Source organism: Mytilus galloprovincialis, chromosome 7 (genome assembly GCF_965363235.1).
Source record: "Mytilus galloprovincialis chromosome 7, xbMytGall1.hap1.1, whole genome shotgun sequence".
Taxonomy (NCBI): domain Eukaryota; kingdom Metazoa; phylum Mollusca; class Bivalvia; order Mytilida; family Mytilidae; genus Mytilus; species Mytilus galloprovincialis.
In genome coordinates, this window is record NC_134844.1 from 50061348 (window position 1) to 50078765 (window position 17418).

Sequence of the window (17418 nt, forward strand, 5' to 3'; positions counted from 1 at the left end):
TTCATAAAAAAGAATGGCCAACGTAGATACAAGTATCTTGTCTTAGGGAGGGATAAATCCTACTTTGTAAAGAATCACTCTGATTCAAACAAAAAATTCTCTGAAACTGATATTATCAAGATGCTTGATTTCTTGATTGACAACATATTTGTTACGTTCGGAGGACGTGTTTTTCAACAGACTGTCGGCATTCCAATGGGAACAAACTGTGCCCCTCTACTCGCCGACTTGTTTCTTTATTATTATGAGGCTGACTTTATGCAGGAACTTCTTAGGAAGAAAGATAAGAAGTTAGCAATATCCTTTAACTCTACTTTCCGCTATAAAGATGATGTTCTTTCACTAAACAATTCAAAATTTGGTGACTTTGTGGAACGCATCTATCCAATCGAACTAGAGATAAAGGATACTACAGATACAGTTAAGTCGGCTTCATATCTTGACTTACATCTAGAAATTGACAATGAGGGTCGGTTGAAAACAAAACTTTACGACAAAAGAGATGATTTCAGCTTTCCAATTGTGAACTTTCCATTTCTAAGTAGCAACATTCCAGCAGCACCTGCATACGGGGTATATATCTCCCAATTGATACGATATTCCCGTGCTTGCATTTCCTATCATGATTTTCTTGATAGAGGTTTGCTGCTCACAAGGAAGCTATTAAACCAAGAGTTCCAAATGGTGAAGTTGAAATCATCCCTTCGTAAATTTTACGGACGCCATCACGAGTTGGTTGACCGTTATGGAATAACCGTTTCACAAATGATATCGGATATGTTCCTTACGTCGTAACTACAATCCCCTTCCCTTTCATGAATATGACCTACCGAATTAGACTATTTACCGGATTTGTAATCACTTAAGCAACACGACGGGTGCCACATGTGGAGCAGGATCTGCTTACCCTTCCGGAGCACCTGAGATCACCCCTAGTTTTTGGTGGGGTTCGTGTTGTTTATTCTTTAGTTTTCTATGTTGTGTCGTGTGTACTATTGTTTTTCTTTTTGTCTTTTTTATTTTTAGCCATGGCGTTGTCAGTTTGTTTTAGATTTATGAGTTTGACTGTCCCTTTGGTATCTTTCGTCCCTCTTTTGCAACACTATACTGAATATTTAGCCAAATAGAAATCTATGAAATTTTGACACAAGGTTTATGACCACAAAACGAAGGTTGGGATTGATTTTGGGAGTTTTGGTTCCAACAGTTAAGGAATTAGGGGCCAAAAAGGGCCAACATAAGCATTATTCTTGGTTTTCGCACACTAACTTTAGTATAAGTAAATAGAAATCAATGATATTTAAACACAAGGTTTAAAACACACAAAAGGAAGGTTGGGATTAATTTTGGGAGTTGAGGTCCCAACAGTTTAGGAATGAGGGTCCCAAAGGGTCCAAAATTAAACTTTGTTTGATTTCATCAAAAATTGAATAATTGGGGTTCTTTGATATGCTGAATCTAAAAATGTACTTAGATTTTTGATTATTGGCCCAGTTTTCAAGTTGGTCCAAATCGGGGTCCAAAATTAAACTTTGTTTGATTTCATCACAAATTTAATATTTGGAGTTCTTTGATATGCCAAATCTAACTGTGTAATATGTAGATTCTTAATTTTTTGTCCCGTTTTCAAATTAGTCTACATTAAAGTCCAAAGAAATTTTCAATTGCACAGTACTCAGCATTAGCAAGAAATCTTCAATTGCACAGTATTGTGCAATACCAAGAAATTTTCAATTGCACAGTATTACGCGATAGCAAGAAATCTTCAATTGCACAGTATTGCGCATTAGCAAGTATTTTCAATTGCACAGTATTGCGCAATAGCAAGAAATATCTAATTGCACAATGTTGCGCAATAGCAAAACAAATTCAATTGGAGTTATCCTTCTTTGTCCAGAATAGTAGTTGAATCAACCTAAATCATTGTTTTATACAATATACAATGTATATTCACTTTTACTACCAACTGATAAATTAAAATAATCTTTACCATTCAATGTTAACAAGCACTTTTTTACATTTAATATTTTATGATGTATTTAAATGAGTAGTTATTGTTGCAAACTCCATTAGAAATTTGAATTGAGATCAGTTTTGGAATAAGGGAAAGGGGGTGTGAAGAAAAAATTGGGGGGGGGGGGGGGGCAATTTTTCTCATTTCAGATTTCATAAATAAAGAAAATTTCTTCAAACATTTTTTGAGAGGATTAATATTCAACAGCATAGTGAATTACTCAAAGGCAAAAAAAAAATTAAGTTCATTTGACCACATTCATTCTGTGTCAGAAACCTATGCTGTGTCAATTATTTATTCACAATCCAAATTTAGAGCTGAATCCCGCTTGAATGTTGTGTCCATACTTGCCCCAACCGTTCAGGGTTCAACCACTGCGGTCGTATAAAGCTGCGCCCTGTGGAGCATCTGGTTTCTCTTATCTTCATACGATAAAATTCTACTATTTTCTATTCTTTATATTGTATCACATCGTCCTAAACATGTATGACATATTTATCACTGGACGTTACGCAACAAACCATCAGGAAATTGTATCACCGTTAGTCTCTCTACTTTTTTTTTATCCATTTTTCCTAGTCTTGTCTTATTATTCTCATTTCTGTAAATTCCTGTAATAATTTATGCTGTCCTTTTTATATATCTGATGCACTTGCCTTACAAAAGCACACATCAAGTTACGTCTATGTAAAGAAAAACATCTCGTACAAATACTATAACTGACAGAGCAGTAAGATCACACAATGAGCCAACTCAATTTTCATTTACAAAATTAACTGATCTTAAAACTGCAAACGACAGAATACTCTGAATGTTTCTTAGCTGTTACACCAATAATCGCTTAATCCTTTTGGGAAGAAAATATTTGGGAACCTATTTTCACACAAAACCACTTTGCCAGTGTAGCCCGTCTCCATGGAGAAATACAGAACTTAACCAGTCAGTCAATGAAACCCAATACTCTTTGAATGCATGTTTGAATCATGCGCATGGAAAAGATGGAATGGGATTTATCCCATTTTGCAATGAACCTTGTAAAAACAAAATAACTCAAACGTGTATTCTACTTCTGCAACTCTTATAATATCCATCATGTATTAGCATGCAATAAAGGACAGCTTCACAAGAACACTAACTTAACCTGTGAATCTATGATATAAAAATAAGGAAATTGGTATGATTGCTAACGAGGCAACAACCAATCAGAGTTTAAATGACATGGATATACGCAAATGTGATCCCTGCATGGCCTTCAGTATTAAGAAAACTCCCTACATGTGTACCATATAGTCAACTATAAAAGGGCCCGACATGAAAATGAGATACAATTCAACCGTGAAAACTAACTGTTTAATTGTTTAATATATGATTTTTAATTTGCTAATACAAATCTAATTTCCCTTACATATCTGACAACAATAAATGTTTCATTTAATCAATATGCGTCTGTGTATTATTTCGCTTTGTGGCGGCTGTCAAAATAACGTGTACCCAACATTTTTGGTACTGTGGCCTATTTATACTGATTGATGCTTCAGCAATTAAAAACAAAACTCTTTCAGTTTGAATCTTGTTTTTATAAGATTGAAGCATGTTTATGATACAATGTTAATCCTGAATATTACATTTATTAAATTAGTCTACATTAAAGTCCAAAGGGTCCAAAATTAAACTAAGTTTGATTTTAACAAAAATTGAAATCTTGGGCTTCTTTGATATGCTGAATCTAAACATGTACTTAGATTTTTGATTTTGGGACCAGTTTTCAAGTTGATCCAAATCAGGATACAAAATTATTATATTAAGTATTGTGTAATAGCAAGAAATTTTCAACTGCACAGTATTCAGCAATAGCAAGAAATCTTCAATTGCAGTGCAATTGCAAGAAATTTTCAATTGCACAGTATTGCGCAATAGCAAAAAATCTTCAATTGCACAGTATTGCGCAATAGCAAGTATTTTCAATTGCATAGTATTGCGCAATAGCAAGAAATATCTAATTGCACAATATTGCGCAATAGCAAACAACATTCAATTGCAGTTATCCTTCTTTGTCCAGAATAGTAGTTGAATCAACTTAAATCATTGTTTTATACAATATACAATCATGTATATTCACTTTTACTACCAACTGATAAATTAAAACAATCTTTACCATTCAGTGATAACAAGCACTTTTTTACATTTTGATATTTTATGATGTATTTAAATGAGTAGGTATTGTTGCAAACTCCATTAGAAATTTGAATTGAGATCAGTTTTGGAAATTGGAATAAGGGGGGTGAAAAAAAATTGGGGGTGTATATTCAACAGCATAGTGAATTGCTCAAAGGGCAAAACAAAATTTTAATCCTGAATATTACATTTTTTTTTATATTCTTCACATTTTACACATAAAATCTGTGTCCATAAATCATCTTAAAGTTTGTTTTGTCTACAAAAATAAGTAAATATTAAAATAATATCAATTTTTGGTCACCAGCATAGCAAACATGTATATATGAAAAACAAATTGTTTAAAAAAACATTATAGAAATATATAGTATAAATTATTGTCCTGGGGCAAGCTGAATCCCACTTCGGGGTGCAAAATTATCTTGCTGCGTTGAAGATTCGACCCATTGGTGGTATTGGGCAGCTGTTTACTGGTCTTTGGTCGGGTTGCCCAGTGTATCTTTGATGAATTCCCCATTTTTATTCTCTATCCAAACCATGCATGGATTTTTCTCATTGTTGAATGCCATACAGTTGCCTATAATTGCTCACATCCAATTCATTTGAACTTTGGTGTTTAGTTGTTTCATTGGCATCTCCTTATTTGTGTAATGTTCAGGTTTTGGTCATTTTATCTTCACTTTTTGTTTTAGTCTACATGATAAATTCTTAATCATGATGATGTCTACTTTTGGTAATTTATGTCATTGGGTTCACTGGTTGCTGCCTCATTGACACCTCTTTTCATAGATGCTGAATATATTGTCTGATTGTCTTTTGTTTTGCAGAACATCGAATGTATGAATCAGCTGACCGTTAAGTGTACTATGTAAAAAATGGCATCTTCTAGTTTGTTTTTCTTTGAATTTGTACATCATTGTGTGTCTCTCCTTCCACCCTTTTTTACACATATCAAGATGCAATCTCCCTTATTCAGATAGATACAACATTCTTATCTCGGACGAAGGTGATATTTCGGCCTCATAGCAGTTTTCCATCAAGTATTTATAAAGTTAAAGATACTGCACATCAACCCCAAAATGTATTAATAACGTAAACGACTGTTCGAGTGGTCCCAGTCAACACAACAATTGACATTTATTGTATAATCATAAACTCGCTTTTGTTGCACGGACATGCATGAAAGAATATAACTACTCGGTGTATCAGGTTGTATCAATTTATGTTACAGTGTGTTGCTATAATATCTTACCAAAGTTGGATGTGCTGATTTTTTCCTTCGCGTCCATGCCCATGTAAACCATGCTGTATGGTGTTTTCCATGAATTGTATGTCGTCACAAAACTATTTAAATTGCTTTCAACAACAATCGGTACACTCCGGCTTTTCAATGATTTCATGGTAATGTCATTTCTTCCGAAGTCAATAACCACTTCTTGGTTATTCGTCTTGGATATTATCTCTAACAACAAGCTAAAAAAGCCGATAATATTCCGAATGTCATAAATTACCATTTTTATATCACTTGTCATCCAGACGATCTACTTTGAAAAATAAAGCGGCTGGATGATCGAGACTACACTGCGGAGCTATTAGTTTCAGTTTTCAGAAATACACGCCATCTTGAATAAATTACTTATTACGTATTGATTCTGATTGGTTGCATTAGAATAAGACTGAGATAAAGCAACAGCTATTGGCTTAAATGAGTTTAAGAATTACAGACTTTTCTCGTCCAGAATAAGACATCAAATGCCGGAAAATTAGCTATGTGTAATTCAGATCCGATCAACAGTCATTAATTCATGTTCGTTTTATTATGCAAACATTTCATAGATAAATTCAATATTGAAATATCAATTATTAATACGTGTTTAATTGCTTTGTTACTCTGCAATTTGCACGATTTGCTTTGCTAAACAATGTTCCTATACAATGTTTACAAAAATGCATTATCTGTATTTTATAACTTCCGACAATATAAGCACATCTCCAGAAGTGCACACCTCAAGAGTCGTGTCTAAATTTATAATTGTTTTAATTTTCAACAAGAAATTTAATTTTTTTTAAATACCAATTCAACAACCAAATGCACATATATAACCTTAAATTAGTGTAGGGCGAAGTAGTCCATATATATAGGTTTTTAGAAAACTAAAACTTGTTAATATTAATAAATGTCCATCATAAGGGAGACAACTATAAATAAGGTCTCTAATTACAAGGTCAATTACGGGAATTGGCAAATGGACTATTTAATCTCTTTTTGTAGAAATGCTATACTTGAAAAACATGGACTGCATGACCATAGAAAAAAAATATCTTTAACTCATCTTAATGTTTGTCACAATTATAGGCATCATATAATATTTCAATATTTCAAACCTTCTAGATTAAGTCTATCAATATTTTATATTGATAAGTTTATTAACGGCAAATCATAAAAATAAGAAAATCTACCAAGTTCTGACATCACAGCTATATACGTAATAACACTTTGTTTATAGAGTAATTATTTTCGCGCCTTTTCGTATATCAGAAATCGTTAAAGATGCATTTTTAATACAGAATTAAGAGAAAACAAACCCGGATAAACAAAACTATTTCCGTTTGGATAGACTTCGAATTTCGTAAAAAAAAAATAAACGAAATCATAACGTAACAACTATTTGCATACCGCATACGCAAATACATATGTACACGTGATATGTACACACGTGTACATGTATATATGAAGATTTCGATTTACGTTATACAGGGAATTAGTTGTACAGATTCTCATCAAACTATTTTCATCAAATCCGGCAAAAATCAGCATATCATTTGCTTTATAAAATACTGAATCTATTATGTGTATCTCCAATATACTGAAACAAATATCCCGTATGAAAAGAATAATTGGAATCAAAACGGACAACCTCAAATATTATAGAGAGCGGAGTCGGTCTTTATAGAGAAAATTTACCGTGCATACATTGTACACATAAGACAGATGCATTGGGGAATTATGAGCTGTCGGAATAATGGGCTGTCGGAATATTGGTTGTCGGACTAATGGTTGTCACCCAAGTAAACTATCAAACAATACTGGAAGTGACATTTTTCAAACCGGAAGTAAAAAAAAATCTCCCTATTTATTTGTTTTTGGCTAGAAACAATATTTTTTTGGAATCAGTGTACAATAAGCCGTCATTTGACAGTGGAATTGACAATTAAAATCATATTCTAATATTTTCATATTAAAAAAAGATCCTTACTGGTGGAAAGACCTTCAATTGTTGTCTGGACAATTGATTTTTTTTTTTATTTTCTTTGAATCTATTATTTTAATGGTAAATAAATTTTCGTGTCGCTTCTTGACGATTTTTGTGGCTAAAATTCTTCTTGCTGCTAATTAGTGAGACCGGTTTTATGCAACAAACGTCCAATACGTTATGTTACCAAAAATATGCCAAAGTTGATATTGAAACACACACGCAACCCTTTTCTGGATAAATGATTGTGAACAAAGTTATTCATGCTAAAAACTGTTACACAAATTTGGAAAGGTATGACCAAAAGTGACGTTACAACATAAATCATTTTAATAAATAATTTAGAGGTTATTGACAATAACAATCAAAAGCAAGGGCAAGGAGTAAACAAAGAGTTAGACTCATAAAACCAAAAGACATTTACATCAACAGTTACATAATTGAGAATGTGATATACCAACAAAAACATAAATTACTTATTCTAAATCAATTATTCATCCACTCATCCCCAAATCCGTAGTTTTCTTTAGTAAAAAAAAATCAAAAAATATGAGGACCAATGTGTACCCTTCGTGAAACTAGTACTTCTATGCATGCATTTTACAGTGAAGATATCTGTTGGCACTTTAATTGTATAAAATAAAGAGGCCATACATTTTAAAACTCTTTAAAGTTTATTGGGTTTTTTTTTGTAGGTTTTGGAGGTCGCTGTTTTACAGATCGTCCGTGTCGTCCTCCTCTGGAATGTACTAATGGTGTTGTATGTATTTGTCCAGACGCACTTAATAATTATTTTGATCGAGGGGAACAAATTTGTAAACCAAAAGGTAAGTAACTGTTGATAAGAGCATTATGAAAGTAATTGTGAGAATAATTAACCCAAGCGATATTACACTCAAGGTGAGTGACAAAGATTTATTTACGTTTACGGAGAAACTACAAACTTGAGAGTAGCAACTACTGGAATAAAGGCGAGTGGGAGGGAACATTTTGTCAACACAGCCATAATATAAGAGTACAATGTACACTGTATAAAGCCAACGACTTCTAAGTCACTCAGACCAAGCAGAAATCCACAACTATGAATGATTGTTACATGTATTCACTTCTCGCGGGATCTGGCTAGGGATATGAGAAAAGCACAGCAGTCGTATACCCTTTGTGAACTAAAGATAACAATAGCAATAAAAACAATAAAATCATTCATGTTCATTGGAACGTGATAATGTATCCTAGAGTAGATATAGTCTTTTTGACTTTTACATCATCTAAACGTATATTATATTTATTCCCAAATCTCGTGGTCATTGAATGAGACACTATAGGTTGCACTTTGTACACAATGTAAATACTGCTGTTTCTCAAAACACGCCTCTTTTGGGGAGATTTTGAATATTCATAGAAAATTAATTTTGTTTACATACTGGTTCCCAGTTATGCTCTCTGTGTACCATCTCACAGAGACATAACTTGGGAATGTTACCAGTAAATATACATGTGCATATTGTTTACATTGAAATTTGTGGTAACCTTTCATTCGAGGTAGGGGCAAGAAAATTAGTGTTAGTTTAAACTCTGAGAAAATCAGGGCATATAAACGTTGAAAATATGCCGCACAACCCTATATTTTGACCTTTGAAAAAATTGTGGTGCATATGAACTTTCAATTCCAGGATAAGATTTTTTTTTCAAAACTTCATAGTAAAAGTGGTACAGTTTTAGCCGTAAAAGGAGTTCCTATGGGAAATTGCATTGTCAATATTTACAGAAATGCAAACTATAAGACCGGCGACAGGCAAACATGTACCATAAATAAGCCAGTTCAATTACAGGCACCTGTATCTGAAAAACAATTTTCCTTTATATATTAATAGAACATCATATCATTTTTCTAGAACAAACAAAAGCTCGGTGTCTCCTAGAAACAGGCTAAACTGTTATTTTTGACAAACTTAAGTCACTTTGTTCCTTTAAGATAAAACATTATATTACTAATTGAAGATACTAGTACTGACATGTTATACTATATGTTCGCCAATCCACCATTTGTCTAGAAATAGCACTGACATTCTACATATTATCTAGTCGTCGATCTTCCAACTGTGTAGATACTAGCACTGACATTCTACATATTATCTACCCTTACCGAAATATAAGCCCTAGCTAGCTACGGCAAGCATTTGCCGCAAGCTTGCAGCAACCATTTTACCATGCAAATGAAGGTTGCAGCAAGCTTGCTGCACACATAATTATGCAAATTAGATTTGCAGTAAACTTGCGGCAATTGTTTGTTGCAAACTTGCGGCTAACTTGCAGGAACTACACATATACCATTGTTATGTGTGTAGACACATTCAATGTATCTCTTTCAAATACACAGCAACATTTTAAAAAAGAATGCATGCCTGTATACAAACAGTCATTGAAAGAATTTATGCAAACTTAAAGATTTAAAGAAATACATACATGCATTTCAGTTTTGAAAAAGGGGACAGGGGTCATTCTCAAATGACATCATATACCTGTATTAAGAAATGAAAAGGGATAAATCTCAAATGTGTATTTGGTATAAAGCTAGGTAATAATTGCATAACAGAATTGAACTTAATTTTGATAAACATGGTATGTACAGTACATCAGTTACAAAATTCAAACTTTTAATAGCTTAAGTTTTTCAATTGCACATATATATTTGCTTACTTAATTATGATACCGTATAGACATTAATTATTTAATTAAAACATGCAGTTCTATGAATTAGTTGTACACTGTACTTACAAAATTACATATTGAATATTTCTATATTATTGAACCAAAATGCCTCCTCGGTCTCTTATATGTGAAATGCATTTTCCAAGCACTATCAACATGACCAAGTCACAGTTTCAAATTGTTAGTGTCCAGGATTTGCCAACTAGACATGCCCAGTCAATATTGTGTAATTCTTACAATGTTCCGGCAAACATATAGAATGGTCAAACATCTGCAAACACTATTTTCTGTGTTCCTGCAAACTTTGTCTTTGCCACAAGCTTGCAGAAAGTCTGCTTCTATGTTTATGAGAAGTTCTTTTATCCATTATCCTGACAGAAACACATTTGTCCTTGCTGACACAGCGAGATCAAGGGTTTTCAGTTTTGTTACTGTGGATGATTTTGTTGAAAACACTCCTCCGCGTACAAGCTCTTCTATAGCACCGACTAAAAAGGTTTTGGATCATTTGTATCTCTTTTCTTGTCTTGTTAAAAACCCTTCATCTCTACAAACATTCTTGCCTACCAGCATGTTCTTTCTTGTATGTTCAAACAGCTTGTAGAGTCATAATGCAAACGTCCACATTTTCGCGAACAAACACGCATTCGCGGAAAAACGCACTTTAGCGTACCACGGCATCGGACTACCATTGCACTTTAGCGTATCAAACCGACGCACGTTAGCGCATACCGTCATACTTTAGCGTGACAATCGCATTTTAGCGTCCCCATTGCACTTTAGAGTCCTAAATATATAAAACAACTTTGATATAAAAATGAAATCGAAAAATAACTGACCCATTAACATTCTACCTTGGTATAATTGCTACCCGTTGATATAGAATGAAATTCAAAACAGTGTGGCTGTGGTCATTGATTGACACATTAAATTCATCCATTGACTGGGACAATTTACGTGAACGTTTGTCTGTAACGACCACTGTTCACAACGTACCTACGATAGACATTTAAACTGTGGGGTCACCAAAGGTTTCTTAACGCCTTTAATTATAAAATAATTCGAAAAATTAATCAGGAATAACCTTTATGTTTTGATTTATATAATTGATATAAATCAAAACATCGTGTTATTTCTGATTAATTTTTCGAATTACTTTTAAAATTATTAAGGTGTTGAGAACCTTTGGTGACCCCATAGTTTAAGTGTCTTTAAAAAGTACATAGTGAGCAGTGGTCGTTACATACAAACGTTCACCTAAATTGTCCCAGTCAATGGATGAATTTAATGTGTCAATCAATGGCTACAGCCACATTGTTTTGAATTTCATTCTATAATTATTGGCTTTGAAAAAGAGACCCTATTGGCATTCCTGCGGCACGTCTTTGTAATCCTTTATATAGAAAGAAACCCCTACCGCTGTATGAGGCTGTAGAATAAAAGTCTTATGCTAAATATTCAAAGTTTAGCCCTGATAATGTAAATACAGCGCAGGAGATGCTAATTGTCAAGTGCTAACGATTTTTAAATCCATTGCTGTAGATAAAGTGTAGCGCTGAGTTAAACCCCCAGCGCTGCAAATGTAAAGTATATCGATGTAAATAAATTAAAAATCAGGCAATTGAGATGGCAAGTTAGAAATAAATTCTAGCGCTGGAGATGTCAAATACAACATTATCGACTTTATAGCTTCTGTGCTGAAATTTGCATTTTAAACGCCAAACTATTAATCTTCAGCGAAAGACTTAAAAAAAACCTGCACTATTTAGATTCTTGTATTACAATCAACGATCTTTTAACAAGCTGCTGTCATATAACTACAGACAAGGTTGAAATGACAGTTGAAATGTCAAATAAACGGCAAGTTTATGAATTTCGACGGTTGTATGTGGTTGACACTTAGCTAGTTGAACGTTTTATTCAACAGAAGGTCTCAATATTCTTCCAGAATATCATAACAGAATATATATCAGACAATCTCAACATGATATACGTTATAACATATTTATTCAACTTAATGAAATTATATTCGTAAAGAAAAAGAACAACCTGTAAAATTGGTGCACACTGAATAACGCGCGTAGCGGGTTATTTAGTAGAGTGCACCACATTTTTTATGTTATTTCGAATAGACAGAAAAAATATTAGTCATTTCTTATAATTTAATTCTAAATTCCATTTCAAATCGTAGAAAAACCACGAAAAAACGTTGATGACGTCAAGTACTATAATCATTTGCTTCTTGGTCTGCCCAAAGAATATATGTGCAAAATCATCAACATCCAAATTTTGCGTATAATCTAAATATGATAAACAAACATGGAACTCTAGGATGGTTATAAGTTTGTTTCAAGCACTTGTAGAACATGTAGAAAATGGATTGATTTCCTGACATTTCATCTTGCTTCTCAACTCGTAGTTTAAAATTTCTTGAAGAACGAAGGATTATCTTCTATACCTGTTCAATTATTAAGTAAACCGAAAATATGGAACATTGCAGCTATGTATAATATTAAAATTAAGTAGAACATGCGATATTTGTTCATTGCAGCTTGATCATTATGATATATCATGCGTATATGCCTATACAATTTACAAACATTGCATGTACACATACAGGTTTTGACATGTTTGTTCCTATAATCGTATATAGTCATCAAAGGTACCAGGATTATAATTTAATACGCCATAGTCGTAACTATGCATACTTGTTGCATGCACATATCTGTTCATTGAAAATATTATTTTACAATATTCCAATACCAAATTTATACTTATTCTACTATAGATAATTTCATATGAAATGTTTAATCCTCCAGATTTAAATTGCACAACTATTCATATATATTGAAATGCATTTATGGAACGCCACGGCTGCCTCCTTATGATAACAATAACCATATCATAACGGGTAAAGATATATCATGAAGCAAATGTTCTATACTATAACGACATTCGACTATAATACTCTGTCAATTTGCTATATCACTAAGATACATTTATATACTTTAAAGACACTTTGATAAAACATGAAGCTACCTTTTCATACTGTTCTGTCATTCACTTTGTTATGAAGATAATATTTCATACTATGAAGACATCTTGATATAACATGGAGCTACATTTTCATACTGATTTGTCATTTAACTTAACTATTATGTGATATTGCTATGTCATAAAGAACCATTTTATACTATAAAGATATCTTAACATAACATGAAGCAGCTTGTTCATACTATTTTGTCACCACAGTATATTATAACGATAAATTTGCATACTATACAATCATCTCGATATACATGTAGCATGGAACAATTGTGTCATACTATTATGTCATATGGGACAACATCCCTAATGCGCCTCGAAATGAGGAACTCAAAAGTCACGTGTAAAGAAAAAATCTCTGTGTAGTGATATTGGACATGTTTCTATTTTTAACAAATGACTGAACTTAATTATTTGTGGTGATTAGGAAATTAGAGGAACATAGAATAAATGTGTAAAAACTATGGAGCTATTGAATGTGTTCAAAGTATTAAATTTTCAAAGAACTTATTGTGTTAAAAAGGGGATATTTTACCACAAGGAGCCGCATCACAAAAGGATGTTCGGGGTTTGCTAATTTACGGAAAAAGTAATCTCACTTCGTAGCCCGAAAATTTAACCACATATGTGAAAATGTCACAGCTTCGAAACGAGCTATCATACATATCCAAGTTTACGATATGGACTGAGCTACAGGGAAAAACGTTACCATTACCGCCTATGTAAAAACAATTAAAAATATTGAGCCATATACCTATCTTATAAAGACATATTTTAATATCAAACTAACAGTTCTTATATCACGAGGTGACATCAAAATACCAGTAGACCATTTCGTCATACCATAATACAATTTTACCATATCATAATACAATTTCACCGTATATATCATAAGACCATTTCATCATACTATAATATCATTTCATCATACCATAAGACAAATCTATCAATAGCGGCGACATTTCCTGCGAAATTCATCCACAATATCGATTGTAATGGGAAAAAAAGTCCATGAAGGAAATCTTTTTTTGCCGCCTTTAGGGAATCGCTTTCAAGATGATCGATTTATCGACAGAAGGGATGCCGCTGGGGTTCTTGTGCGCTATCCTTTTCGTATATGAATGAATGAATATTTTAATATTAAAAATGCAACCTGAATTATAACAAACAATGACATTCATATTTATACAATCAATTTTCAGCAAGCAAGCCAAATAGGCCTATGATGCACTTCATTGTGTATCATTATTGAAAATAAAATTATATATAAATATACTAAATAAATAAATGATTTGGAAAATACGTTGAAGGTATAAAAAGTCATGAGATCCTGGCTCTCTGGTGTTAAACCTTGGTTCCATCTGTGTTTTTTTTTTTTGGTTTTGAACCTTAGTTCTATCCGGGTTCTTTGGTTCGAAACCATGGTAACGGGTTCAACATCCGGGTTGTATGGTTATAGCAACCGATCTTCTTGGTTCCATCTGGGTTCTTTTCTAATGTTCCCGTTGCACTTGGAGAAGATATCCGCAAGTATCCGAATAAAGAGATAAAGTAGGTCAAAGACGTTAGACATGTTTTAAATTATAACATTTCAACATCGACGGAAAATGAAGCAGTAATGTATTTATCTTTTCATTTTCATTATTGTGATTAGGAATCTAGACCAAATTAAGGGGCTCCTGGGTATAAATCTTTTTTTTTTCTTCAAATATTGCATTGGATTTCGCTATATTTTTTTATAAATGAACTTTATCATATACTTAAAAGAAAAATGATTTAAAAAAAGGGGAGTCAACGTTCATTTAAGCTCACAATCATCCTCCGGAAGAAACATACATTTTTGTTAATGTCCTTTTTTTCTGTTGAACTAATTGGGAGAAAAAGAAGTAGTATCGAAATAAAAATATATCCTAATTACAGAAATCGCATAAATTTTACAATTATTTAGTTTATGTACAGCTTATTCGAAAAAAAATAAAAAAATAAAAACTATAGGTCACCGATGAGTTAAAAAAGATATTTCAATTTTAATGCCAAAGGGAGACAATTTGGAGCTTTTTCAATGATATAAACATTTTAAAAGTCATCTGGGTGCAAGCCGAAACGATTTTTGGGTTGATTTGTGTACCATATCATCTAGTAATTACTAGATGTGTAGTAAATAAAATTTGTAATTAAAAAAAAATAAAGGTTTAAATTTTTTCTAGAATTTTTGTACACACGGGCCACATTAAAGCATCGTGTAGATTATAAGAAAACGAAATATATACATGATATAGTATATCGAACATCCTTTTTATTCAAATCAGTTGTTTCGTTTTCTTTATTTAATTATTCCTTTACTCATCCCTTATTTCCGTTAATATTTCCACCAATTAGGACGAGTCGTTCAATTGGCCAATATGTGCATCTAGCCACTTGATGAGTTGCATATATATTTGATTGAACATTTACGTTCAAGTTCGACTTAATTTTATTTAATTGGCTTTCAAATTGTAATAATGTCAGATTTGATAGAAATACATGTAAATTAAGTGTATGTAACCAATTATTTTGTTCAAAACAGAATGTAAAAAGATACATATATATAAAGAGAAAGTGATGATTAATTTAAGTTTGTAATCTTTAATTAGTTTAAAAATAAGCTATAAAATATTACAAAAATGTATATTTACAATAAATTTGTCAAATTTGACACTCCTTGTGAAGGGCATGCATATAATCATTTGCCCAAAATAAATAAATCAAAATTAAGATCGAATATTGTTATAATAAAAATTGTGTGTGTGTTAATGACAGTGCTAGTGGGATGGGTATCACCATCACACTAGTCAGAACTTCTGTTTTGGCGCCCGCATCCGTCCGTCACGAACGAACGAATACACAATATAAACTAGAGGCTCTAAAGAGCCTGTGTCGCTCACCTTGGTCTATGTGAATATTAAACAAAGGAAGCAGATGGATTCGTGACAAAATCGTGTTTTCGAATGGTGATGTGTTTGTATATCTTACTTTACTGAACATTCTTGCTGCTTACAATTATCTCTATCTATAATGAATTTGGCCCAGTAGTTTCAGTGGAAAATATTAGTAAAAATTTACAAATTTTATGAATTGTTAAAAATTGACTATAAAGGACAATAACTCCGTAGGGGTCAATTGACCATTTTGGTCATGTTGACTTAATTTTAGGTCTTACATGTACTTTGCTGTACATTATTGCTGTTTACAGTTTATCTCTATCTATAAAAATATTCAAGATAATAACCAAAAACAGCAACATTTCCTTAAAATTACAAATTCAGGGGCAGCAACCCAACAAAAATTTCTAGGCAGATAGATCTTGACCTGATAAACAATATAAAACCAACAGATGTGCTCTAAATGCTTAGTTTTTTTTGAGTAAAAAGCCAAAAACTGCATTTTACCCCTATGTTCTATATTTACCGTGGCAGCCATCTTGGTTGGTTGGCGAGGTCACCGGACAGATTTTTTAAACTACATACCCCAATTATGATTGTGGCCAAGTTTGGTTTAATTTGACCCAGTAGTTTCAGAGGAGAAGATTTTTGTAAAAGATTACTAAAATTTATGAAAAATGGTTAAAAATTGACTATTAAGGGCAATAACTCCTAAAGGGGTCAACTGACCATTTCAGTAATGTTGACTTATTTGTAAATCTTACTTTGCTGAACATTATTGCAGTTTACAGTTTATCTCTATCTAAGATATTCATGATTCGGCCATCTTGGTTGGTTGGCCGAGTCACCGGACACATGTTTTAAACTAGATACCCCAATAATGATTGTGGCCAAGTTTGGTTTAATTTGGCTTAGTAGTTTCAGAGGAGAAGATTTTTGTAAAAGTTAACAGACGACGCCGGACGACGACGACGACGGACACAAAGTGATGAGAAAAGGTCACTTGGCCCAGGGCCAGGTGAGCTAAAAAGATGTGGCATGAGCACCAAAGGGAACTCTCCACAAGAGACCAAATGACACAGAAATTAACAACTATAGGTCACAATACTGCCTTCAACAATTAGAGTCCAATGTTATATGTATTACTGGGCGATAAATACTTGTTCTTCACTTTAATCCATTTTTATACGTCCACCAAAATGTCCGCCGTCCGCCCGTCTGTCTATCTGTCCGGCGTCCACATGTCGCACCGTAACTTGAGAACTGCTTATCCAAATTTCATGACACTTTACTAAGT

General features: G+C 32.9%; 1 protein-coding gene across 1 annotated transcript in view; it reads left to right on the plus strand.

Annotated features, from left to right (window-relative positions):
* The window catches only part of LOC143081739 (uncharacterized), an 87597-nt gene that overhangs the window by 23816 nt on the left and 46363 nt on the right, over positions 1-17418 (plus strand). The window contains exon 3 of the mRNA XM_076257465.1: positions 8139-8270. Coding sequence (XP_076113580.1) covers positions 8139-8270 — 132 coding nt within the window. The remainder of the gene's footprint in view (positions 1-8138; positions 8271-17418) is intronic.